This window comes from Pavona decussata, unplaced genomic scaffold (assembly GCF_977016875.1).
Source record: "Pavona decussata unplaced genomic scaffold, jaPavDecu1.1 SCAFFOLD_260, whole genome shotgun sequence".
Lineage (NCBI taxonomy): Eukaryota > Metazoa > Cnidaria > Anthozoa > Scleractinia > Agariciidae > Pavona > Pavona decussata.
Window position 1 is genome coordinate 2,326,152 of NW_028145663.1, and position 25,815 is coordinate 2,351,966.

Genomic DNA, 25,815 nt, shown 5'->3' on the forward strand with positions numbered 1-25,815 from the left:
CTTTTTTTTGCGACTCACTATGGTCAGTTCATGAAGAAGAGTGCGGTAACAGTGGCGGATCCAGGGGGAGGTTCCATGGGGTCCGAACCCCCCCCCCCCCCCGTAAGACCAGGGGTTTTTTGTGTTTTTGTTTTGTTTTTGTCTTTTTATTTATTTATTTATTTTTGTTCTTTTACTACTTGTTTGACACTAAAATTCTTGCATCGCAAGATATCATAGCATATCACTATTCAATTAGTTGACTTTTTTTTTTAATCATTTTGCCATAAAACTAAATTCTAGTGCTCTACAGTGCTCTACTCTGCTTTCTTTCAACCGGTTCCATCTGCCGTGGTGAAGCATGACAGTCTTCGTAATTTAGCAGAAAAGTAGCCTGCAGAACAGGCGTATCAGTGTTTTTTGCGTTTCTTTCCGGCGATCGGAGGCAGGCACGAGGCGAGCGCAAAGCGTGAGTGACGCGCAACGGGAGTGGCTCTCTCATCACACGTAACTTGCGCTCTGTGCTTGCCTCCGCTCGCCTGAAAAATGCAAACAAAACAAAAAAAAGCTGTTTGTTCTGTAGGCTAGCGGTAAGCTACAATTTGGCAACATGACTTACCTACACCGTCCACACTTCTTTCTGGGTTAAAAGAAAGGCAATACTTTTGGAAACATCGCACACCAAATCTACCACTACCGGGAAATCTTATGGAGTGTGTAAAATATGCTGACGGGGGGGACTCGGTGGTGTAGGGGATAAGTAATTTACCGTAAAAAACGTTTCAAAAGTCTGGACACCCCTCCCCCCCCCCCCCCCCTTCCTTCTATCCAAGATTCCTGGATCCGCCCGTGGGTACGGAGTGAGTTATGAACGATTTTTAAACATGAAATTTAATTTACCCACTTGTTTTCAACAACATAGAAAGAAATATAGGAAGAAATACTTACGTAGTTCTCACGTAGACGGCAAACGCGAAATAGCCTGTTTTCACGTAGAAACAGCGGCCGGCAAGCGGCAAAAAATAGCGGGAAAATCGTGATCACGTGTTTTTGTTTTGCCGTTCGCGTTTCACGTTTACGGGATGCTAACTCTCTAATATTTGCGCAAGCACCTTTGAAACTACGAAATTGTTGTTAAAAATTTACCAGAACACAATTAGCTGTGGTTGGTTAGTGTTCCGTGACATTGATGTCACCATGACAAAAAGTTTTGACAACCCGTTTTTCAAGAGAAAGGAAAACTCCTATTTTTAGCTGAAGAAAAATTACCTTTGTCACAGTAACATTTATATTTGTAGGTCATATTTAATCAGATACTGTTGTTTTAGTGCCAGTCTGACGTATTGTACGGTGGCTGGGGACAGAAAGCGGTAAATTTAGCCCTCCCCCCATCCCATCCGTACTCCCTCCCCACTCTTGCCTTAAATGTCGAATTTGCCTATTTATTAAAGTTTCCAGAAACGTTAAAACAAAATTACGTAATGAAGAATTCAGTGTAATGTTTTGAAGCATTCTCACTCGTGTTTAGTCCGTAGTCATTCGAGGTTAGTCGTGGTCACTCCTGGGCACTCGGGTGTACTTTGAGACATGACGTTTTGTCTAAGCATTTGTAAGAGCTGTGCAGGCCTATTCAAGGTGTGATCACTTTGTTCACATTGCGGTATGCGCAATCTCAGTATTAAATCATGAAAACATCTATGTCTTTAAAACAACAAAGAACTGAGACGAGGCCTCGCCCCATATGGATATGTTGTATGATATGCTAAGTTCAGTAGAGGTTCTCTACAGCAACTGTACGTACTTGAATGATTTACTTATTTAGAACTGGTGGTTCTTTGGTCAGAATTGTGAGTTTGTGACTGAAAAACGTTTTAATGAAATCTACTCGCATACTTGAGCAAATGAAATGAGATCATATGAAATCTGAGCCGCTGAAATTGAAAGGTCATACCTTTTGAATGAAAATTAGTTGAACCAGTGTTTTATTCAGAAGTTTAGCAAGCTTTTAAAAAGCGACGCGATGGAAAATCCGGGAAAATAAACAGTCATAGCGTTTTACATTTAGGTATATCCATCAAACAAATGTAGTGTAAGTTTTTATATCAAAACTTGAAGAATTTGCAGCTAAAGTGTGCGTGACAATGTGCGTGACATGTTATTTTGTCCAATATTACGCATGAAATGCACCTGAAATCAAGGTTGATAGCGCTTCTGATTTTGTAGATCCCAAACTTCAGTTTCGTTATTCGTGTTAAGGGGATGATAATGATTTCTTACAACTATTTTCTTTCACCATAAACGGCCGCCTTTTTGAGAAAACGATCTTACGAAAAGTCAATAAACACACATGTTTATCTTTTGAATTTTATTACGTGCAAATCATTTTTCCTCTCTTGAGGTAATAAACGCGTCGAGAAAGTTTGATATGACTTAGAATCAGAGAAAAACTATTTAAATAAGAGATTCTCGAAGTTGGTAGAATTTGAGTAGCGAGTAATTTGTCAACTTGTTACCGAAGTTAAGCATTTGAATTTTACCGGATTTCTCGTCCGTAACGGCCGATTTTTGGGGGGCTGGTCGGATCTCGAAAACTATAAGGTGTTTGAATATAAAAATATTGCCTTTCAACATCACTGACCGAAACTAGAAAACAGCTAAAAAGTGAAGGAAATCGGCCGACCCCCATCCGTGACGCCTGCCCGGTTTTCTCAGACAACGGCTCTTAACTTTTAACGGAACATTTCAAAGGGACACAAACGTAACCTAACGTCAAAAGTCATTGAATAACCTTGTAACGTAAGCCCTTCATCATGATGCAACTGTAAATTCTTAAATATACAAATACAATGGATTTTGTGTTCCCAAGCGCTCAAGTTCTTCCACGTCATTAAATCTTTCACTGGCAATTGAAACATATGATCTATTCGTTACGCAGCCTAGTTTCCAGGGCTTTTGGCTTGTAAATTGGGAGGCACGCCCAAACTATGAAAAACCAAAGAGCCAACATTCACTTTCTGTCTTTTTCCCTTTAAATAAGCAAATCTAAACTTCTCAGGGGCGTATACGTATTCATTTATTTAGGTAGTGCACGAATGCTTGCCCTGTTCACCCTCTCTCAAGTCTTTGGTACTCTGAGTATTTACTTAAATTCCAGCTAATTTTTGGCATCAAAATTTAGACGGAGTTTTTCTGATTGGTCAATTTAAACACTGTTCCAGCCCATGTCCCAAGCCTTGAGGCAATAGAAATCGAGGGCTGTAAACTAAGCCTACGAGGTCATGGTTTCAAATCCTCTTCAAGTTGTTTTTTTTTTTTAATACTTTCTTTTGGCAACAGCCACAGGGGTTTAATTCGAAATTTCCCATTAGTATCCCCGCCCCCTTTTATATGAGAGTCCCCCCGGGGTTGTTTTCATTACGACAATGGTCCTTTAAATCTCTCATCAGCACAAGTCAACTATATAATCTTTCAGGGATTGACACTGATGTACACTGATTTTTTTTTTGGTCGACCATGATGAACTTGGTACGCCGGTCTTACCTTCCTTGGAAGGGTTGAGGTGTAGTATAACACTCTTCATGAAACGTTTGGTGTCTTGAGCTTCGCGTCCATTAATAGTGTTAGAATAATCAACCATGAAGACAACATCCACGACGGTAGGGCATTCTAAACAGAAAAAGAAACAAACAAACAAGCAAAAATTCGTCTGCAGGATCTGATTTACATTAAAAAGATCCCTTCCTTTCCAAGAGATGAATCGGTCAAATTGGTAGATGTATGCGGGAAGGTTTCATTCATGCGTGGGTTGGGTGGGTGGGTGAGATCAAAATATCGATGGATAGAATGACTGATTGGCGTTCAATCTCACCCCACAGAAAAATTGTACCATTATTCTGAAGCAACTTAGAAAATGATTTCTTCTCTACATTCAAGACAGTAATATAAGGTTTTAGCCTGCTCATGGCCGCACTTAAGGAAACATAAATTTTCATAATCGTCCACATGTACTGTACATGTACTATTTTACACTCACCTTGAATGTGTGATGATGTTAACAAAACACTAACCTACAACAATATAATAACACATGAAGAATAAGGAGCATATCATCAACAACACCTTATTTACCCAAATTTGTGAATACTATTTATTTATTTATTTATTTGCTTATTTAATTATTGTTTTAATCATTTACAAAGCTTCCACCTCAACCAATGGTGGGGTGGGAATTTCGTCATGTTTCTATGGGCGGAAGAGTCCAATCCCAGCTTGGGGAAACTACTTAACTATAAAAGGCAAGTAATCTACTTCAAATAGTTTTATAATGACTTGTAATGTAAATTTTTTATAAATCTCACAAAACTTATCTGACTTGGCAACTAGATTGCACGTTTGAGCAATTTTGAAACCAGTTATCAGACAATGTTCAAAACACATGTTCAGTGAGACTTCAACTGTTAAGATTGATCGCTATATCGTAGGAATAACACCCCCAAAGTCTACATGTGTCATTTTAGTCCAGCTGAGCCGTTTTTACTATTTATTCATTTATTTATTTATTTATTTATTATTGATTAATTTATTTATCTGTTCATAATCATTTATTTATTTATTTATTTATTTATTTATTTATTTATACATCGAAAATCATAAATGCAATATAAAAACTGTATCAAAACTGAAGCACAATGTAGCTGGTTTACACGATTGCCGTGTGGGGCCTCAAACAAAAAAAGAGCACCGACCTTATATATGAAAACCTCTCGAGGTGTTCCATACAAAGACACCACTATAGCAGACACTGCGTTTCCAGGTACTCCGTTCTGGGCTTAGATAGTTTGAGTTTGATAATCAAATTTCTCAAACCATAATTAGTGTTCAAAAAACATGTCGCGTTCATATATGCATTTATATTCACATAAGTTCGCCCGGCACGGGAACAACGGACGAGAGATGCGATCGAGTAACATTATGCGCCATGAGAAAGGTGAACATCAAAAAAGCAAACAGGCGTGCGCAAAGCATTTGCGAAACGCCGCGAACCCAAGCATATATATCTGTAAACGTAACGGGGGGCAAGTTTACAAGAAAGAAAATTTATCGCTGGAAGCAACGCCCTTGTACACAAGCAACAAGAACACAAACGGAAGATTTTAATTTTGCGGCGCTCGCTAATAATTGAAACAAAAAAAAGAAGAAAACAGAAAAAGAACAGCATTCACCAGAACAGATATTACCCAAACTGTTGAATCATAGACTGGCTAAACATATAAGGCTTCGATTATTGTTTTGCCTTTTCGTTTAATTTAACATGTTTAATACATCGGCGCTATCCCCTCTTAAATACTATCTCTGTTATTTACTTGTGTATATCAAGGCTTTGTTCCCTGAGGTTTGGATTTAGTTTTTGTAAATCCTATTCTAGTTTTTAGGGCTTACCTCTTGGAAATAAAACAAGATCCAAAGCAGCGTGAAAAATTTCATTTTTCTTTGTTCAAAATTATCCGTGTTTAATCTACATTTAACAATGCTCAATGATCGTTGAACACAAAACAAGCATTTTCGGTTTTGCTCTCTTAGTTTGTTTAGCTGCTTGAACGCGTGGAACTGAGAACATTTAATTCAAGCTGAAACCAATTTGTTTACCTGTGAGAAAGGAATACTTTCAATTGGGTATAATGTTCAATTAAATTATATTTTCTTTTCGTATTCAATGCGTTTTTGCACAATATCGCAGTGTCCCCTATATCCAGTGATATGAAGTGAAAAAATAATTTGTTCCAGGCCCTCGCATTGTGGGGGCTATTTAAAGGAAAACTGGCCTGTAAAACAAAACAAAACAAAAAAAGCAAAACAAAAGGCAATGAGTAACAGGAGTGTTGCTGACCCGAATTAATTATATTTGTACCGCTTAACAGGCCACAGTTAATAAAATTACAAGTAATGGCCGACTATCTTTCCCTTTTTCTAATTTAGGTATAAAAAAAAAAAAAAGGAAAAAAAACCTTCTCAACGTTTTCTTCTGGTTAAGAACGTGTGTGTACATGATTGGTATATACATTCTGTTTTCACACCATGATTTTGCGATTTTGCATTGTACAAACACAAAAGGAAATGAAATAACACAGGTCTAATTAAACCAGATTTTCTTGCTTCTATCAATCAGGTACTATGTATATTTTTGGTAATTACATTTCATACTCGTTACTTCTGGTAATTTTGTACTCTCTTTGAAAGTTAACTTTTTTTTCAAGGAAAATCATATATAAAATACCAGCCATTATAACTTAGTTTTCCAATATAATTGTCGACTTTTCAGTTACATGTTTTGGCCGATTGAAAGACAATGATATTCGCTCACGGTTTTTTTTTCCCGGCCTTTTTTCAATTCTTTACTTTTAAATTTTCGGCATACCCTTTGAGGAATTGATTTGACAATTGTGCTTGTAACTGATCGCTAACCATAGCTACAGTTACAAAAAAAGAAAGATTTATTGTTGGCTTTTCAAATGTTTGCATTGGGGTAGTCTTGATTCAATTACTTGATCGTATAACTCCGAGGATCGTCGCTAGTTTGATACGCTTCCATATGATCCCCATTATCGCTCACCCTTGTTTTCTAAGCGTTGTTCGATATTGGGGAAAAAAAAAACAAAAAAAAAACAAGTATTGTCAATATTGTACTCGCATCGGGTCGATTGGAGCATTCGTTAAGGACGGTGCCTACAATTGCTACTGCGCATACGTCCTGCGCATCTTGAGATACTCGGGATTCCTATGGGTGGTGCCTACTAATAAAGGGATATTTTTACGCGGCTTAAAGCTATGCAGAGAAAGCAGAACTAAGCAAGCGCTCTTAGTATCCAAAAAGAAAATTGGGGATAACCCTGCATTTTTCAGAGATAATAAAGCTTCAATTTGGAAAAAAGAAATGCCATACATTGCTTTGTATTTTACTACTTTGTAGAATAATTGTTGCTTAATTATCTCTAAAAAATGCGTGGTTACCCCCAATTTTCTTTTTGGATTTCCATAGCCTTGCAAAGATTTGCTTTTCCCGCATAGTCGTAAATCGCGCAAAATACTTCGGTATTAGTAGGCACCGTCCTTAAGCGTTAAAACTACAAACAACTAGCATGCAATGATTAAAGCGCGCGCACTTGCCGTTTGTTTGCGCGCGACGTAACCATAGAAGCAGTTTTAGCCTCTTGCGCGTAGGTTGCGTCACAATAGTATCATTTGTTCAGTAACAAGGCTTTAGTTCTTTCAGGTACTTGGTTCATCAGTATTCAAATATTCATGGGATTGAGACGTTTTATTGGTGTCCTGCGGAGGGACAACTTAACGTTAGAGAACTGGAAGACGTAAGTACATATAAAATCAAGGCGCATTTCTGCCGAAGATTTTCAGAAAACTCTGGAAGAAGATATGTGGAAGTAGGATAGAAACTTATAAAATCCATGACACACTCTCGGCTGCTTTTTCGTTTCTGCATGATATAATTTAGGACCATATATATTTTTTTACCACCACAATTTTAATTCCATCACACTGATGAAGACCATAGATTTTCGATCGAAACCGGGCCAATAATTTTAAACGGCGTTCATTTTAAAGCTTTGGAGTCAGTGTCAAACCATCCAGTTTTCTGGTTTTACTTTAATTATACAAATTTGTGGCTGAAATTTAAAATTTTTCGTTAAACAGTCCAAACTGTCTGTGATGATTTCCATGGCGCAGAGGTTTGAATCGCATTTATACGGTTGTGAAGATGTGTCGGAGTTGGTCGAGGCCTGCATGCCTCTGCGCAAACCTCTTGTACTGTATTTTGGCAAGACAGTTTACATCACAATTTACGTATCTAGCCTATACAAGTGTAGCGGTGAACGGACAGTAAGTCAAAACCCATCACGGTTCGATTTCTCGGATTGAACAAGTCAATATTATCGATATAAACTGCATATATATGATGTGAAGGAAGCTCCTGACCAGGAGTTAGAGTATCACTAATATCCCGCCCTTGATGTGAGAAGTTTGTACTGCAGGTTTAGCAGGCCAAATTAGCACAACAGTAAGTTAGGATTCTCTAACAGTTAACCGTACCAAGTTTTGCACCTGGTGATAAGAGAATAACGTAGTTTGCGTGACTAACCGTGAGTTAAGCGGGGAGAGTATAGGATTAAAACAAGGCTCTTCAACCCATAATATAGGATAAGAACTTCGTAATTATTAGAAGTGTTCGAAAGCATTATATATTTACAAGAAATTATTTCTTGCCGTAACATAGAAGGTCGTAAAATTTTGGTTCGGCGCAGATTATTACTGCATTGGAACTGCAGTGCTTTTTGATGTGACGATTCTAACTTCATGATTATTTTTTGCAGAAGAGACCTAGAAAGAGAGCTTAACAGAAGAATTGATATTAGCGATGAACACGAAAAAAGAATACTAGAACTCTGGTAGGAAAATAGTTGACATTATTTTTCTTTTGTGTGTGTCAAAAAGGAATATTTTCTTGATTTTCCTGTTACGCTAATACGGAATGATGTGACCCCCTCCCCCCCCACCCCCCCCCCCCCCCCACCCAGACAATAACATGGGCACTCAATACGTGCAAAAAAGGACGACTTGGCTTTGATATAAAAAAAATAATAATAATAAAATAAAAGTTCTATTTACATTGCCATTACCGATATTCCAATTTGTGTGATATATTTTATTATTTAAACAATGTTTACCAATTGCTCCAATTCTAACGGATAACGATATCAATACGACTGCAGTCATGAAAACAGGACGTAAGTGGCGGAAAAACTTCACCACATGTATGAAACGCTGAATAAGAAACAGGGCATGCCACAATTCTCATCAGCTCAAATTTAATACGAAGTTGGAAAACTATTATTTGATCTGCTACATTTAAGCTAAAACCATTTATTGAACTGTACGTTTGCACACGCAAGGGCAATAGAGGATCAGAAAATACAATCAGAGAAGAAGGCAAAAAGACGAGAACAGAGGGCGATACAAGATCGGATAAACCTGTTGGAGAGGGCAATGAGCTTGGACAGGGAGTACCAAAGTTTGCTGTTGCAGCAGATTGAAATCATGCAAAAACAAATGTGAGTATACTTAATAATTATTCCACCAGCGCGCGTTGGACATGAGATGATAGATAGCCAATGAGGTGCGTAGCGCCGAGTTGGCTATAATCATCTCATATCCAACAAGCGCTAGTGGAATAATTGTTTTATAATAATAATTTATTATAATATATTAAAAATCATCAAGAAATATTGCTAGATCTTGCTGATTCACTTTGCAAGAACAACCAGAAGATAATTTAATGGTCGCTATATTTCTCGGGCATGGTAAAATGGTTCATATACCATGGCTACTAAGCCAATCAAATCCCTGTAATTGCATTATACAATGATCAAGTTTTTTATTACAAGGGATAGCTAATAGACATGTTCATCTTGCGATGCAGTGACTTCAGTATCGGGGGCTTTAATATTGATTAGTTTTTTATTTGGTAAATACACCATGGCGTTTTCTAGCGGTGGTGAATTTTGAAAGCTTCATTAAATCGGAGCAGACAGGATGAAAACCGCTGGAAACCAGAATAACTTGTCTCTCACCCAGATCTCTCAAGGTCATATTTCAGTACAAGTGCGAGTAAGATCTGGGTACGAGAAAAGGTGGCAGACGGCAGACGGAGTCGGTGGGAAGGTGGGGGGTGGGGGGAGCGGAGAGTGGTTGTTATTTGATTAAAGAACACGGGACAAATAGAAAAAAATCGCAACAGTTAGTAACTTTTTGCAAACGAAAAAGCACAGGAGTAAGACCAAAACGAGGGGGCAGGAACTGGAATATGTCAGTGAGATGGCTATGTTGATTGTGAATTGAAACTGACTTAAATGAAATTCATACATTTGAACTGCGGGTGGAACAATGAATAAGTGAATGATCATCGCAGTTATGCACGCAACTTATGCAGTTGCGCAAAGAGAGTCTGATCGCACGCAGGTTTCGTAAGGATTAAACCAAATTTACAAAGTTGAAGGAATGGATACTTCTTTTATCAATCAAATGTCAAAAGCCTTAGTCGGATTTGGAAACGCGCTTTGAAAATTTGAAATTAAATGCAAGGCTGATCGGACAGCTAAAATAATTTTATTTTAGCTCTCCGATCAGCCTTGCATTTAATTTTACGTTTTATTCAACATTGCTGATCCTGATCTACACTAAGATCCGGCTACACTTTGCTGCTGTTTGTACAAGTTGTCCCTGCACTATTCAAGAGTTACCTTTGAAAATCTGCACTAACAAAGCCAGAAGAAGTGAATAAGTAATTAGCTTACTTAGGTAAGGATGCAAACAAAAAGGTGGGCGCCCTAAAGGTGTGTTTCGGCAGTACGTATACAGTGTGTACTGTGCAGTCAGATCAGAGACAACTAAAAGCGCGTTAACAAGTGGTGCAGTTAATATTTGTACCTCAAGACGAAGACATTGTCAACATTTTCAATTCCAACATCGGTGCTTCAACCTAAATCGCATCTTCGTTTAAAACATGTCAGTAGGTTGTATGTCATCCAGGACAACTATTCGCAGTACACGTAATCACTGTTATCATCCTGGTAGAGGTTTTGCTGTCGATACTACGGATCAATCGCCACCCCTTAAGGGTTGATTTATTTTGGGGGCTACATTCACTAAACAAGTTATTTTTGTGCGCATTGGACATGTTGAATCTAAATTCAAGATTTTTGACGAGTAACCCGTGATCCACCCTTACTGCCCACTGACGCAGCTAGCTATGCGACTTAATTATAGTCTTTTGATCTTGCATAATGTTAATTTGTAAGCATGTCATAACTTTTTACGTTAATTATTTTATTTATATAATCGTCTCTCCATAGGAAAACAAGATCGCAAATCCAAGCTCTTACTGAAACGAACATAGAGATACAACGAAAAGGGGTGATTTTCTGGGAGGTGGTCCGCTTCTGCCGAGCCCCGGGGAGAAGGATAAAAGAATGGCGGGAGAGCCTACGCCGTATTCGCTCAATGAACGACTTGGACAAAGCGATACCATAACCTCCGCTGGTCAAATCGCTCGAGTGTCAGGACTTGACTAAAGGACAATAACTCACTTCTTGAACGTCTTAACAAGCGAACCTTGAAATCGTGTACGAAATAATCATTGTAATAAAAATTTTCCTTCTTCTTGTCTCCGCTTGCAAGTAAATTTACACTATTTCAGTTCTAAAAAGAAGAATGTTGAACTCTTTATTGGGCGACCAAACTTGGTGATTGGGGTGGATTGGGGGCAAGGGATTGAGGGTTGGACGTTGTGTTATCCGATTGCTCCTTGATACTTATAATCAACAATACTGTAATCACCTTTAATTATTTGTAGGCTACATTCAGTCCCTAATTATTTCTAGTATTTCCGGTCTTATCCCTAAAATGTCTTTGCAAGTTTTCTGTAAGTGATACTATTTGAAGTTCTTGCAACATTCAGGGATGAGTTGTAATGAAACTTCACCACTTAAGTCACACCAGTCACCATGGACTTCACCTGCCTCTCTGGCCGGATCCGATCCATATAACGTGCGGAGTATCACATCGGTTTATACGAGCTTAGCTTGGGGACTAGCTGCCCCTCAGCCCTGACAGTCCGTTGGAAAAGTCGGAGAAAACAAAGTCGGCATTTCCACAAAAGCACTCAACCAGAGAATGTTAGAGCTGATAAGACTCAAGTTCTTGACTCTTCAGTGGTCAACGTTACGGAGGATTCGCCTTTCAGCGAAAATAAGCCTCCTTCCTTCAGAAAGCAAATAGACTGCAAAGCAATAAAACGAGAACAGACAAGCAAAGAAAACCGCAAAACTAAACTGACAACTCAAATAAATAAAACACAAAATGGCTTTTTCTACAAAACATGGTGTTATTTAACGTTAGTCATTGCTATTTTGACTTTTAATAGCCGTACCGTATCTCTAGGTTATACAGTCACTGCGGTTTTTTTTCGTTTTCGTTTGTCAGTTCCTAACCACCCCCCCCCCCCCTCCCCGAAACCGTATCCGGGCAGACTAACGTTCCGTCCGATGACCACCTTATATCGACAGCCACAACAAATTAAAAAAAAACCAAAACAAAACAAAACAAAACAAAAACAGCCACATCTCTTTGAATAATTTTATGCGCAAAATAACCAGCATACAAAGACCAACTAAGAAGATGCAAGCTGATCGAACAGCTAGTTTTTTAATAGCAATGCATTGAACAACTTTTCAAACTTTATTCAAATCAAAAGCCAGGAGCCCATTGATGCGCTCATGGGCTCCTGGCTCCTGCAAAAACGTGTTACATCAACCTAAAAATACCTTATCACGCTTCTGCCACTGTCAGCATCAATGCTGCAGCGATGTTTCTAGCATGAGAATAACGAAAATCTGAAAATATCTCGGATTAATGAAACCACACACACACAAAATCAGAAAGTTCAATCCCGCAGTTTCCATGACAACTACCTCAAGAGGTTAAAAAGAGAATTCAGAGAGGGTTCTGGGATGTTATTTTTCAATATTCCATACATCAAGTAATTTTTGACGTAGAAGGAACCGCTTAATCTGAGCCGGGTGATAAAAAACACAGCGCCACATCTGACATTTCTGGCTTTAAAAAATTGCTGTCCTCCCACTTCTTTACATGATTTCTCGGTGAAATACGTTAGCGTTCGTAAAAATACAGACATTCAAGCTGCTTCATTCTTTAAAGACCCGTCAACTGAGACAACAAAGGGCAGAAATCAGGAAGTGCTGTTATTTTTTCACGTGACCAGTCATCATCAAACCGTATCTTGGCAGAGTTTCTTGGAATCCTATTGTCTGTCTGGTCGCTAGATTCTTGGAAAATAATGCGGAGAAGTGCTTGACCAGCGAAACAGTAGACAGCGGTCTGGTGATTTGAGGGGAAATGTGGTCGGACGATGATGATTATTTCTCGTATTCACCTTATTATTTTGGCTCCGATATGGATGACAGCGATGACGACATTTATTACGATGATGAAGATTACTGTGGCTACAGTAGCGGCGAAGACTACTCTGTAGTGATGTCTCGTCGCCCTCGACCACAAACCGAAGGCAGTGATGAGACGACAACTACAGAAGACGTTTCTATACGAGCCTATCAAGTTTCCTCTCTTCAAGAATTGTGCTGTCGCTTCATTGCTTTGAAATTTCCGTTCGCATTTGTCGAGCATCGCTCACCTCCGATCCCAGACGAACTTCAGCTGAAAATCATCGAGTTTTCGTTTCCTGAGGATGAAGAGATGATCAGGAAGTACGCGGAGTTCAGCCGAAGCAGTGTAGACTTTAGCTCGGCGAAAAGAATGCTTGAAAATGGGAACGTGAAAGACCTCAACCAGATAGGTGGGTTTCTTACATCTGGGTATGTGAACATGTACAGCATGGATCTATTATAAGGCAATCACCACGAGAATGGCGAAGGAAACGCCACTTAAAGTTGAAGTATCACGTGGATTCGATGTCATTTAAAAACCCCCAAAATATTTCTCTCTCAACAGAAACAAAAACAAAAAAAATTGTCTTGTTTTGTTATGAATTAATTCAATCCAGTGCAATAACTGTTGATTAGTGCCTCTGGTCAGACACAGAGTACAATGTAGGTCGGAATGGATTAAATGACTTGAAAAATGTTAGGCTAACGTTTTCAAGTTCTCCAAAATGCATAAGAACAGATCACGAGTTGTTCCTTTCAAGAATTGAGTTGGTTTTTTTCCTCTAGTTGTTTTGAAATTATTTTGTAGCTAAGTGAAGGTCTTTATATATTTCACCATTTTTAACAAAAGAGGTAAAAACCCCATGGCACTTGCCCTTTAAAATTGGGATTCATATTGTCTAACATGGTTGAACTAAGCTTTTGTTTAATTCGATTCTTAGGGATGGCAGTCGCCAGAATACCCTGCGAGCAGAGTCTCCTTCGATCTTCCTACATCTAGATCGAAGGAGACTCTGCTCGCAGGGTATAACCAGAATCAGAGACACAAAAATTTAATTATTAAAAGGGACAAAATTGATAAGTCAGCATTTTGTACTTTATGCATGTTTATAGCTTACAAAAGTTTATTGGAATTTATTTCACCATAAAGAGCCATTGTTTTGCTCTTTATCTCTTGTTTTTGACATATTTCTCATTGTTGTCCTCATTGTGGCTGCATTAAGACCATTCTGATCTGCTGAATTGCACATTCTTACTGTTTGATGTGGGCAATTTCTTGCATCATCAGCATGTGTGTTTGGCTACACTCAAAACAGCAGCAGTTTTCTTTGAAGACATGGTAAGCTCTTTGTAAGATCCTTGGAAGATCCTTACCAATTCCTTGAGGACCTTTGCAGTTAGTGTAACAAATCTTGCCCTAGCCCTAAGTGAATTCTGATTCTCCCTCTGAATTACCTTGTGTTTTCTTGTAAAAAAAGGGAAGAATTTCATGTGAGATCAAGAGCTAGATAGGGCCTTTTTCGGTGCATTCCTTCAATTTTTTTTGATTTACTTGATGCAGGTTTCCGCTTGAGTGCATCTGTAGAGGACAGAAGATGCAGCCATGGTAGGACGAATGACAGCGGGAAGAATTATGTGACTGTCCTCTTTGATCGTGGGAAAATAACCTCCGCCCACTGTTCATGCGATCTGTCAACAAACTGGTGTGCACACGTGGTAGCAACATGTCTGGCAAGAATTAAGAACAAGGACACCATGACTGTTCACTTGCCAGTGTCGGACTCACTTAATTCGCTGGACCGAGAACAGCTGCTAAAGTTTGCACAGTATCTTTTGTGTGAACATCAGAATGAACCAGTGGTAGAAACAGCTCAAAACTTGCTTGATAAGCTGTTGTCAAGGCAACAAAAAGAGCAACAGGAAGACATTAACAAGATTGCGGGAGCACCTGACCCTACCGCTGGCCCTGGTAAGGCAGTCTGTTGGAATATCTTACACATACAACCCACATACATATGTTAAGGACGGTGCCTACTTTTGTTACTGCGCGCACGGTCTGGGCACCTCAAGATACTCGGGTTACCTATGGGTGGTGCCTATTAATATAGGGATATTTTTGCGCGGTTTAAAAGTACATGTATGTGGAGACAGCAGAATTTAGCAAGTGCTCTTGGTATCCAAAAAGAAAATTTTGGGTAACCATGCATTTTTCAAAGATAACAAAGCTTCAATTTGGAGAAAAATGCTTTGTATTTTTCGCCATTTTTTTAAATTGTCGCTTCATTATCTCTGAAAAATGTGCCGCTAGTCCCACAATTTTCTTTTTGGATTTCAATAGCCCTTGCTAAGGTCTGCTTTCCCCGCATAGTCATAAACCACACAAAGAAAATTAATACTTCATTATTAGTACAGGGCTTCTGATATTTCGCGCCGTCGCGGAGCCGCGAAATTTAGGTATATCCGCGGAATCCCGCAAAATTCATAAAAAAACGCGTAATACTGCGAAATTCATTAAAAATCCTACAAAATGCACGTCGATACAACATATTTGAAACTTTTCTTGGCTACTGGGGCTGTTTACTTTCCATAAATGCAAATTTATCTTGAAATTTCGTCACTGCCACGAGTAAACATAACGTACCATAACTACCAGGCGTTCTTAGATTAATGTTGCGAAAAACTGGGCACAAGAAATGGGAAGACTTTTCGGTGACACTATATGGAGTGGGAAAGGAAACTGCTGTCTGTAGTAATGCAGGCACATGTTTAATCGTACGTGCAGGACACGACTGAAGACACAACAGTGTTTTGACTTCACAAATGGATTTGAACCTTCGGTCACGAACAATCCCGCCTTGTAAACTGCAAAGCAACACAAGAGACCAAGGAGAGAAAAGAAATTTATTGCGTTGCTGTGTTCAGCTCTAAATTGCTGCTGAAAAAGGAGGTTAACCGGCCAGGCGTTTCGGTAGAGCTTTGTTTTTCTTGTAGCTCGAAACAAGTACAATTGCCTTGAGAACTGTGTTGGATGAACTTTTGTGTTTTCTTTCTTGCCCTGAATTTGACATCCTTCCAATATACTTTTTTGGGGGGGTATCTTTCTTTTTGGCTTTCTTCTTTGTTTTTCCGTGAAATCTGTCCCAAAAATTCCCGCGAAATCGGCCGTATTCTCCGCGAATTTTTCTCCAAAAATCCGGCGAAATTTGACTGTTTTTCCCGCGAATTATCAGAAGCCCTGTTAGTAGGCACCGTCCTTAAAATGCTTTGGCTCCTACTGACACTGGTCGAAATTGGGCTTGAGGGGTCCGTGGTTTTTGAAAATGTCACTTCGTAGCTCTTAACTTTGAATTCATGTTGAAATGACCACTGGAAGCGGATTTTAGGTTCTCTTGTTCACCCTTTGAGATCAAAGATCCAACTCTGGCCAAACCAGCCTTGATGGGGGCCAAATCATGCACATTTAACAACCTCTTGCCACTACTCAGTAATCATGAAATTTGATGCAACAAAATAATGTTCAATCAAAACGATACAGCATCATCTAAAAAGGGACATTTCAAGAGTAACAAAATTGCGTCTGATGCCAGGATAGCTTCCCATTTGACAAATGATATTGAAATGTTTTAAGTACAGAGGAACTTTAACAATATTTTTATTGTAAACTCAATCATGGAAAACAGAATTTTATTTGTATTCCAGCCACTGTCAAACAGGGAATAGTTATACAAGTGTCTAACCAAAATAATGGTATTGCAGTGTCCAGTTTCACTGGTAAAGTTCATCTCAGTCCAGGGGTGTGTCTTTTAATACAAATTAAAACAATTTCTTTAATTTACAATCATTATTGTTTTAACCTTTTTAATATGTAAGCACCAAATATCATCCTTTGCCATAATTTTTATGCCTGAAATTTACATGTACATTGTATAATTGTACATGTATCTGCAAACACTTTTGTGTGACCTGTGTTTGTTTTATGCTATTTTATATTACTATAGTAATCAATTAGAATGGTGTACATATGTACAGTATTTTGACTTGTAGATTTTTCAATTTTTTTGAAACTGCAATACCTTGTGCTGGTTCCCTGAAAATACATATACATAATCATGAACAGAGTTAAGCCTTGACTCTCTTAAAATAATATTAATGTTTAGTATTAATATTTTTTTTAATGCATTGACACTGTAGGTCTTGATGAAGAAGCCCACTGGTTTGTATGTAAAAGTGGATTCAAATCCAGATGTGAAAGCTTGATGTACGAGTCTCATCATGATCTTGGCTTTGTGATGTATAATGAGTCCCGTGACAATGATCGAGGAAATGCTGTTAATGAAATGTGGGGAAGAAATAGCCTTCAGCAAGCTCTTATTAGAGGTACATGTAATTGTACAGTACATGCACATTATGTTAATGCAATAGCCGGTTTTACAGTTGTGTGCAATTTTAGTGACCTAGCGTTTGAGTAACAGCGAGTCTGGAGTTGACTTGGTTTTGATACAAACCCCATTGCTTTTCATATGAAAATCATGTTCTTTTGGTAACTACATGTAGTTTGCATTTACATGTAGATTAGAAAAACACTGAGGTTGATATCAAAACAAGTCAACCCCAGCCTCGCTTCCATCCAAAGGCCAGGTCTTTAAGCACACCACTATTTTATTTGAAGGTCTGGTTCCATAAAAGGCCTACAGTACATGTCCTTTGTCTGTTTTCTTAAGATTTTCCTCAGTCAAATCTGGCATACTGTATGACCTGCAACTCATTTAAGAAACGTACATGCATCTACAGTTTAAACTTAGGATTAGGTGTTGCAAGGTGGGGAGTATGTAGCATGTAGTATCCTGTCAGGTGATTGGAGGAAACCATAGCAGTTTAGTCCAAGCCCCCCCTCCTAACCCATGCACCCGTTGGCATAGGGCAGGGTGAACACTTTAAAAGTTGGAGTGGAGTTTAAATGGTCTACTTCAACAACTATTGTCATTAATGTGTTAAACTGGAGAATTTTTGTCTCAAATTAGATGAAATGGATCTTCAGCTCGACAACGAGTATTGTGGGTACTCTTCTTCTCGGCGCCAGAGTGTTCTTCAAGTCCTGGAGACCATAGCTGACCTCCTTCAGGATGACTACATGAGCGCGGTGTCGGCACTAACGATGTGCACTGAACAACTGGTTGAACGGCTTAACAAGCTCTGCCACGTGAATTCTCCTGTAGACAGATACCATATAGCAACGTTAGCTGCACTTAGGCACAAACCTAAAGAAACCATCAAGTTGTGTGGGTCTTTAGCTGGAGGCTTTACTCCAAGAGTTTCAGGGTAAGATTAGAGAGACTTTTGAAAGTCGTGTTCAATAAAATAATATACAAAGGCATACAGGTGTGTGTATAGGCATAGACTTTATTTGAGTCTGGCAGCAAAATACCAAAAGGAATGGAAAATATAAGTTGTACACACACCGGGATATTTAAGCCTAGTTTTCATATGTCAGGAAAATCCTAGAGGATTGGGGATTTCACTGTTTCCCGACCATCCCAGATTTTGCCGAGATAGCAGGAAATCGCTCCCAGATTTGAGTGACAGACACCATTTTATTTGTCGGGGGAAGTGGGGAACTGGAGCAAAGCAATTTAGAGGATTGGTTATGGTAACAAGCTAAAACTCTTGATGTCCTTGGTAGTACAAATTTGAGTTTCAGATGTCCAGAATGATTGCCGACCATCACAGAAATCTGGGACGCGTTGTGAAAATAGAAACATTCCTGATTTTCCCGATTTGTCTGCGACCATCCCAGATGATTAGGGATGACTACGATTTCCAGTTTTCTTGAGTCGGGAAAGTCTGGGATGGTTAGAAAACAGTGAAATCCCCGAACCCTGGGATTTGCCCAACATAAAATAAAATGAATACTAGCCTTTAACCTCTTAACATCTCTCAGGCCACACCCACTCAACCAAGGCATGTATGGAGAACTTAAATATGAGGGAGCCAAGCGATGTTACAAACACTTTTAAACAATGTACTACATGTATAGTGAGACTTGTGGTGACCTACATGTTCATGTATCTACATGTAGTAACATAGCATAACATACACTTTATTAATGTGTCTTGTCGTTCTAGCTATAAAAACCTACTTGGGGACACATATGGGTGTACTTAAAAAATTAAAAATTGCTAATTCTAAAATGCACAAATATCATAATCTAAAACTAGCATTATTTAAAATTACGGCCTAAAAATTACAGCGGAGAATATCCTCACAGTGCTTAACTTGAGCATAAATAACAATTACTTCTACATGTACATCCGTCCATCACATCTCCAGTTTCTTCCTCCGTATCATTTACTTAAACGCCCCTAACGTAATACAATCTTCACTCTTAGAGGTCAATACAGTAGATCTGGTCCTTTCCAAATCTTGTTAAGTTTACCATGTAGTGTGTGAGGTCAGGAAGGCAGCTTTCTCGCGTTTTTTTCACTTGAAACCCCTCTCTTGTTCGGAATACTGTGTACATGTACTTTAGCTAATTTACATAGTGATCTGGTAATCCTGCCACACTGGAAAAAAAAAAAAAAAAAAAAACGATTGATAGTAAATTTCTATTGATTTCATTTGTAACTCTCATGCATAACATCCACCGGCCATTGGTATCATACCTCTTCAATATCTGGTGTTCATTAAGGACACTTTTGTTACTGCGCATACTTTCTGCGCATCTCGAGATACTCGGGTTTCCTATGGGTGGTTCCTACTAATACAGGGATATTTTTGCGCGGTTTAAAAACTGCGGAGAAAACTGAACTTAGCAAGTGCTCTTGGTTTCCAAAGAAAATTTAGGAAAGCCGTGCATTTTTTAAGCTTCAAGTTGGAAAAAAAAACCTGCCATGCATTGCTTTATATTTTACTGATTTTTTTAGAATAATTGTTGCTAAATTATCTCTAAAAAACGTTTGGTTACCCCGATTTTCTCGTTGGATTCCAATAGGCCATACTAAGATCTGCTTTCCCCGCATAGTCATAAACCGCACAAAAATACTTCGGTATTAGCAGGCACCATCCTTAAGAATTTCTGAGAAATAAAAAACAAACAACAACAACAACAACACTTCCTCTCATTCAAGTTGTAGGACGTTAAGTGATGAACTGTCTCGTCTCTGGAGATTGGCAGTCCTAAGTCCTGGCATTTCCCCAAAGGAGCGGAAAGGAGTTGTTGATCAGCTGAGGACGTTGAATGAATCAGGTATCTATAAACATGTATATAGAAATACAATCTGAGACAAATTCAAGAGAGAATTGGGATTGTAACATTGCATATAAGAGTGTTCATGATACCGGCGGATCTCCACCCTGACAAAACAATGTTTTTTCGTTTCTGTAGTGTATCGAGAATTTGGGGCGAAAATAATTGAAATTAAGGACGCGGAAATTAACGCGTTACTTAATAAATGCTGCGGAAGTTAACGTTTGCTTAACAAATATAAACGTGAATTTTTAAAAGTCGCGTTAATTTCCTATAACGAAGTAGCTCAGATTCACCGGAGTTTTGCATGACTTGTGGCCTTGAATTCCTTCAGGAAACGTTGCCCCAATGTTTTAGCCACTGCTTTGTGCTTCGTTTTGTGATAAAAACAGAAATGTTGCCCCTAATCACGGTTTGTATCGCATTCGAAGCTCAGAGCAGCGGATAAAACAGTTGGGCAATATTTCCTGAAGGAATTCAAGGCCACATGCAAAAACTCTGGTGAATCTGAGCTAAAACAACCTAACGCGACCTGAAATGCACTTAGGTCGGTTATTTTCCTAGCCTTTCATAATTTTGTTTTGCAATCAAGCAGCAGCCAGCTTAAAATTATTTTGTGTATATTTGTCATATTTTAACAATTAAAGCTTTGAACCTTTGTCTGTAGTTTCTGTAGCTTTTGTGAATGGGCCCTTGCGTCCATGGCATGGCCTGGAGGTTGCCATTCGATTGACTTCCATTGACTGGAGTTGCCATGACTTCCAACGAGTTCTCAAAGGAGAGTGGAGTTATGTTCCTGGTGTAAGCAGCTGTATGGCTATCCAGTTGACTTCACAATCAAAGGATACATACTTGTTGGAATGGATGGAGGTCGATCAGGTTGATGCTGACATGAAAGGACGCCAAGCGCTGGATGACTCAGTGACACCATTGTCGTTTTATCATCCTCACCGAATTGCACTCGGCCCATTTTGGAACATTGACGTGCTTTCACTGTGTTCTATGATCGAAGCTCTGAATGTTGGTGGAGACCATCGGGGTGCCATGCGCCTAACCGTGGCAGTATCCTATGCACTCGTGTCATTCTACAAACGCATTCTCTTTGGAAAGTGTGACGTTACTGCAATGCCAGTCTCTGCGAGATGTTCCCTCGGTGCAGCAACTTACAAGGCTGCAGCAAAGGCTGCAGAGAACAGAGAATCGGATTCTCCAATGGACGTAGAGACATGCAGTGAGAAGACAAACACAAGCTGCCACATCTGGCCAGAGGATACTATTTTGGCTATAAGCACGTTTGCATTTCTCTTTGAGCTGCTTTCACAGAAGACTGACCTGGCTGATTCATCCATTGCCGAAATGAGGACCAGGCTTCAATGGGGGAGTTCTGGTGTAACTTCTCTCGACTGTCTCAAGAGTGCTTTGTCTCTCAGGTTCCAGCTGGGAGTTGTGGGACTGTGTATGCAGCGGTTGCCTGCCCCATCTGCTCACCATGAGGTATGTGAGTCAGTGCTATTCATGCAGTACTGTAAATCCCCGAACAAGTTGCTGCTCTCAAATAAGACCCGTCCTCTCGAATAAGTGCACCCTCCTATTCCTCCTCCTATATTGATTCCTAACAGGGACATCTTCCTTTCCTTCTCTTCATTACTTTGGCGCAAGGATTCTTGCTAATCTGAGAACTAACTTTTCTCTCCTCAGGTTGAAGAATACAACTATGAATGCTGGCTGACCTATCAGTTGATCTGCTGTACTCCAACAGACGTTGATCTGTCTTTCCTGGCCCAGCTTGGCCAGCAAGTACCCCAGAGATTAGCCACGCCCAACCCCATACCCCAATCATCTCTTTCCCGCGTGATATTCCACCATCTCTTCAAGGGTGCGCCTGCAGCGCTCAGCAAGTCCCTGACGGAACAACAGAGCATAGGCCTTAAAGCAGCTTTTAACGTGCTAGCACATGTTAACAAGTACACTGTTAAAGAAAGCTGTTTGTCTTGGAGTCTGTTTCAGTACGCAAACTGTAGACTTTGGGCCAAACTAGCCGAGGTTGTTCTACGCTCGCTTTCCGACTCACAAGACCTACTGGGTGAAGCCATAAGCTCTATTCTTAAACCAGAGGGAATGATTGGTGCGCAGTCCTTGGAGAAATTGTCCGTTGAAACAACGCCAGTGCCCGTTCTCTCTCGTCTACGAGACATTGAGCTTATTTCTGGGAAGTCTCGTGTTGCATACTGCCTGGCAAAGGCTCTTAGCGAGAGGCACGGAAACTCGATAAGAGTGACGCAGTACAAGTCGGAAACACGCGTTCGGAGCGGGCGCAGAGAGAGCTTCGAGCTGGATATGCCGCGGAAGATCATGAAATCTGGAGTTGAAAAGGCTTTGAAGCTGTGCTCTGTTCAGATTGCTGCACATAGTCTGTGGTTACAGAAGCTTGCTGACAGAGATCACGTGCGCTCTGAAACTGTCAGGTGGGTTAAAATGCCGTTACTGGCAATGTGGTTGTTTTTGTAAACTCTTAACGACCAACGGTATGTCAACATCACGGGAAAGAGACTTCTCGATAGCTTTCATCTTAATGTACACAGAATCAAAAGGTACAGCATAATAAACAGCACCACAGGAAAGTAATGCTCAGTAGCTTTCATTTGAATGCTTAAGGTTTGAATGGTCACACTTTAGGATTTCATCCACAGACTCAAAAAGTTGGAACCACCTTGTAAGTCTTAACAACTAGCACCACAGAAAAGAACTGCTCATTTGTGCTTAATAGGTTTCACTTGAATAGTCGCACTTTAGGATTTCACCCACAACCACGTTGTACAGCGTGGCTAACAGTGCCACAGGAAAGTGGAAGCCCCAGCCGAAAAAACTTCCCGATACAGTCAAGTAATTACTGACAGCAGTTAAAAATTATTTTCGTCCTCAGACTCTTGACGTTAAAGTAGCAATGTAGCATGATAAACAACACCGCAGTAGTACTGTAATATCATCCTGTATATAGTTAATTACATGTAAACTGCATCGCAGGTAGAAACTGCGTCAGAAGGTGAATCATAAATAATCATTTAAGGTTCAAGGTTCATTTGCCATTTGCTTGTGACTTGTTCGTAAAACAGAATTTAAAGCGTGCAAATTAGAACTCTAGGCGACAGGTGCGGATGGCGACAAGCGCGGAAAAATGCCGTTAGCCCTAGTGAAGAAATCGGGAAGACCGCTCGAGTCAAATAAATGAGTTCACTTAGCACTACAACATACACTGCAGAATTGATTATCTGATTCATCAATTTTGTCATTAGTGCTAGCGACGCTTAAACTAGCGGTTAGATATGCGGACAGCTCTAGGTGAATTTGCGGGAAAGGGCGGCAGACAGTGTGTGTGCACGTAAGGGGTGCTCCTGATTGGCTAAATAAAGCTTGCCATATTTACATTGTGCAAGGTTTGGAACAACTTCGACATTTACCAATGAGGCTTTCACTTACATTGACGACAGAACTGATATAAAGGCTGGTTGCCATATGATCGCAGTCGATTGTAGTTAGTCGCAAAATCACCCGCCTAAGCTGATTCTGCGATCACAATTATGCAATAAACGTCCGCGATCACTTTCAGTCGCCTGCGATTCTACTATCGTCTTCCGCAGAAGATCACTGAAGCTAAAACCGATGTTGTATTTCTTGTGCACTTCTGCGTTCAGTTACGATCTTGTAAAAACATTTCTTTTACAAAACTTGTTCCTTTATAGCATTTTTTTTACGTGTGAGGGGACCACTGTACATAATTGGCTATTGTTGTAAGGGCTCCCCTGCCAGTATTATTTTGCTCTCTTTTGTTGTTATTTAATTGTTCATTATTCTTGTTTGTCTTGCACATGGCGAATCTAAATAAAATCAAATGAAAATAAAATAATTCCGTCCGCCACAATTTATACAGAGGGATTACATTTAGATCGCTTTGTATTGCGACCATGTGGAAACAGTCAACTGTTTGCGATGGTTTGTCCACGAGCAAGTGAACAAGTTTGGGGATCCAGCGATCGTTTGCTTTCAGATAGATGTCCTCCTTAAATCGCCTTTCATTTCGTTAGGTGGCTGACGGATTTTGTGGTCAGTTCTGGAGTCGAGAGTCTCGAATATCTTGTGAAGTGCAGAGGAGATGTCTGTTCATTTCTTGATCAGAGCAACCTGTTGGAACTGTGCGAAAGAGTCCTTAGGGTGAGTAAAGTTGCTTTTGGGATCACGGTTTAGAAACTTTAGATAAAACAAGCTTGATTTTGTTTTTCAAACGAGTTAAATTTGTACAATTCTTATTTAGGGGAAATTCGGAAGTCAACAATTCAACTATAGTTGTGTCATTAGATTTGGAGAGTTGCCAGAGAAGTCCTTTCAGAAATTTTCTTAACTACCTTGTCATGGAAGTAAACCTTTACCTGGTCAAATTCTCGCGTTCGCTTTTGTCACACAGATTGATGTCCGGTTGTCATTTCAAAAACCCTAAAACCTTTTAGCAATAATGGTCCAGTTTTAACATAAATTACCTCCCCCGTGCACTAAAACTGTTATGATTCTCTCTGGCCATGGATGGACCGACAGAGACGACAAGGGCTAAAACTTGAAATAGGTTGAGCTCACTCTTTTCAAATTCTTGCATTTTCGTCTCCCAAATGCGCTGATCAGTTCATCAGTAGTTTCTTTCAAGTTGATTGTCAGTTACTTTCTGTCTCTGGGTATTCTGGAATTGTTTTGCGATTAAGTTAAGGTACAGGGTATCGTTGCACCATTTTCAGTGAAAAGCTAGGCTGCGAACGATCGTACTTTTATCGCGCAAAGTGACGGTAAAATAATGCATCGCGGGCTACCAGGGGCGCGCTAAGACTGCTCGCAGTCTAACAGAAAACTTTAATATCACTGTGACACTTCCCCTTTCAGTTTAATTCACGAAATTTTGTATGTCGCGATATGGCGATCTTGCAGCGATTTGTTACACCGATATCGTCACTTAAAGAGTAATAATAATATCGTAGTGATGCCTGTTCCTTTTTGATCCCTGTAGAAGGATCCCGAGAGACGAGTCAAACTCATCGTTCAAAACGTTCTTCTATCCTTGCTGCAAAAGGCCAGCCAGGCCGAGCAGTCTGACGATATGAAGAGGATTATATCTTTTTGCAGGTATGTGATAAGTATAAACCTGGGTCCAGTTGTTCAAAGGCCGATTAAGCTAACCCTGGGTTAACGTGAACTTTGATTCGGGTATATTTACTAATCCGTGAGGATTAGTCCAAAAGATTTTTGTCCCTTAGTTTTGTCTCAGACTTTTCTATACCATTAGCTTAAAATGAGCCTTTAAAATCATTTTTAATGATTGAGATGAAAACCTTGGTTAACTTTTAATCGTGGAATAGCGTTAATCGGCTTTCGGCTAACAACCCGGCCCTGGGTACATGGAGATGTGAAATTTCTCTTCGAAAAATCGTACCGAAATTTCATAACAGTGAAACAGGGAATCGAGCCCACGACCCCTAGATTTGATCGTCTGTTGCTCTACCGAATGAGCTACGAGGCCAGACA

General features: G+C 39.6%; 2 protein-coding genes across 2 annotated transcripts; both read left to right on the forward strand.

The window, feature by feature from the left end:
* Nucleotides 1–7,191: 7,191 nt before the first annotated feature.
* LOC146456277 (uncharacterized) lies at nucleotides 7,192–11,214 on the forward strand. The gene is made up of 4 exons (XM_085093484.1): nucleotides 7,192–7,343; nucleotides 8,364–8,438; nucleotides 8,943–9,101; nucleotides 10,902–11,214. Exons 1-4 carry the CDS (start codon nucleotides 7,279–7,281, stop codon nucleotides 11,077–11,079), a joined length of 477 nt encoding a protein of 158 aa, XP_084949610.1. The 5' UTR covers nucleotides 7,192–7,278; the 3' UTR covers nucleotides 11,080–11,214.
* Nucleotides 11,215–12,590: 1,376 nt separating this feature from the next.
* LOC146456278 (uncharacterized) lies at nucleotides 12,591–25,495 on the forward strand. The gene is made up of 9 exons (XM_085093421.1): nucleotides 12,591–13,420; nucleotides 14,572–14,979; nucleotides 17,202–17,387; nucleotides 18,032–18,329; nucleotides 20,135–20,253; nucleotides 20,921–21,747; nucleotides 21,952–22,718; nucleotides 24,336–24,462; nucleotides 25,301–25,495. The coding sequence occupies exons 1-9, from the start codon at nucleotides 12,964–12,966 to the stop codon at nucleotides 25,478–25,480; spliced, it is 3,369 nt and encodes a 1,122-aa protein (XP_084949547.1). The 5' UTR covers nucleotides 12,591–12,963; the 3' UTR covers nucleotides 25,481–25,495.
* The last annotated feature ends 320 nt before the right edge of the window (nucleotides 25,496–25,815 follow it).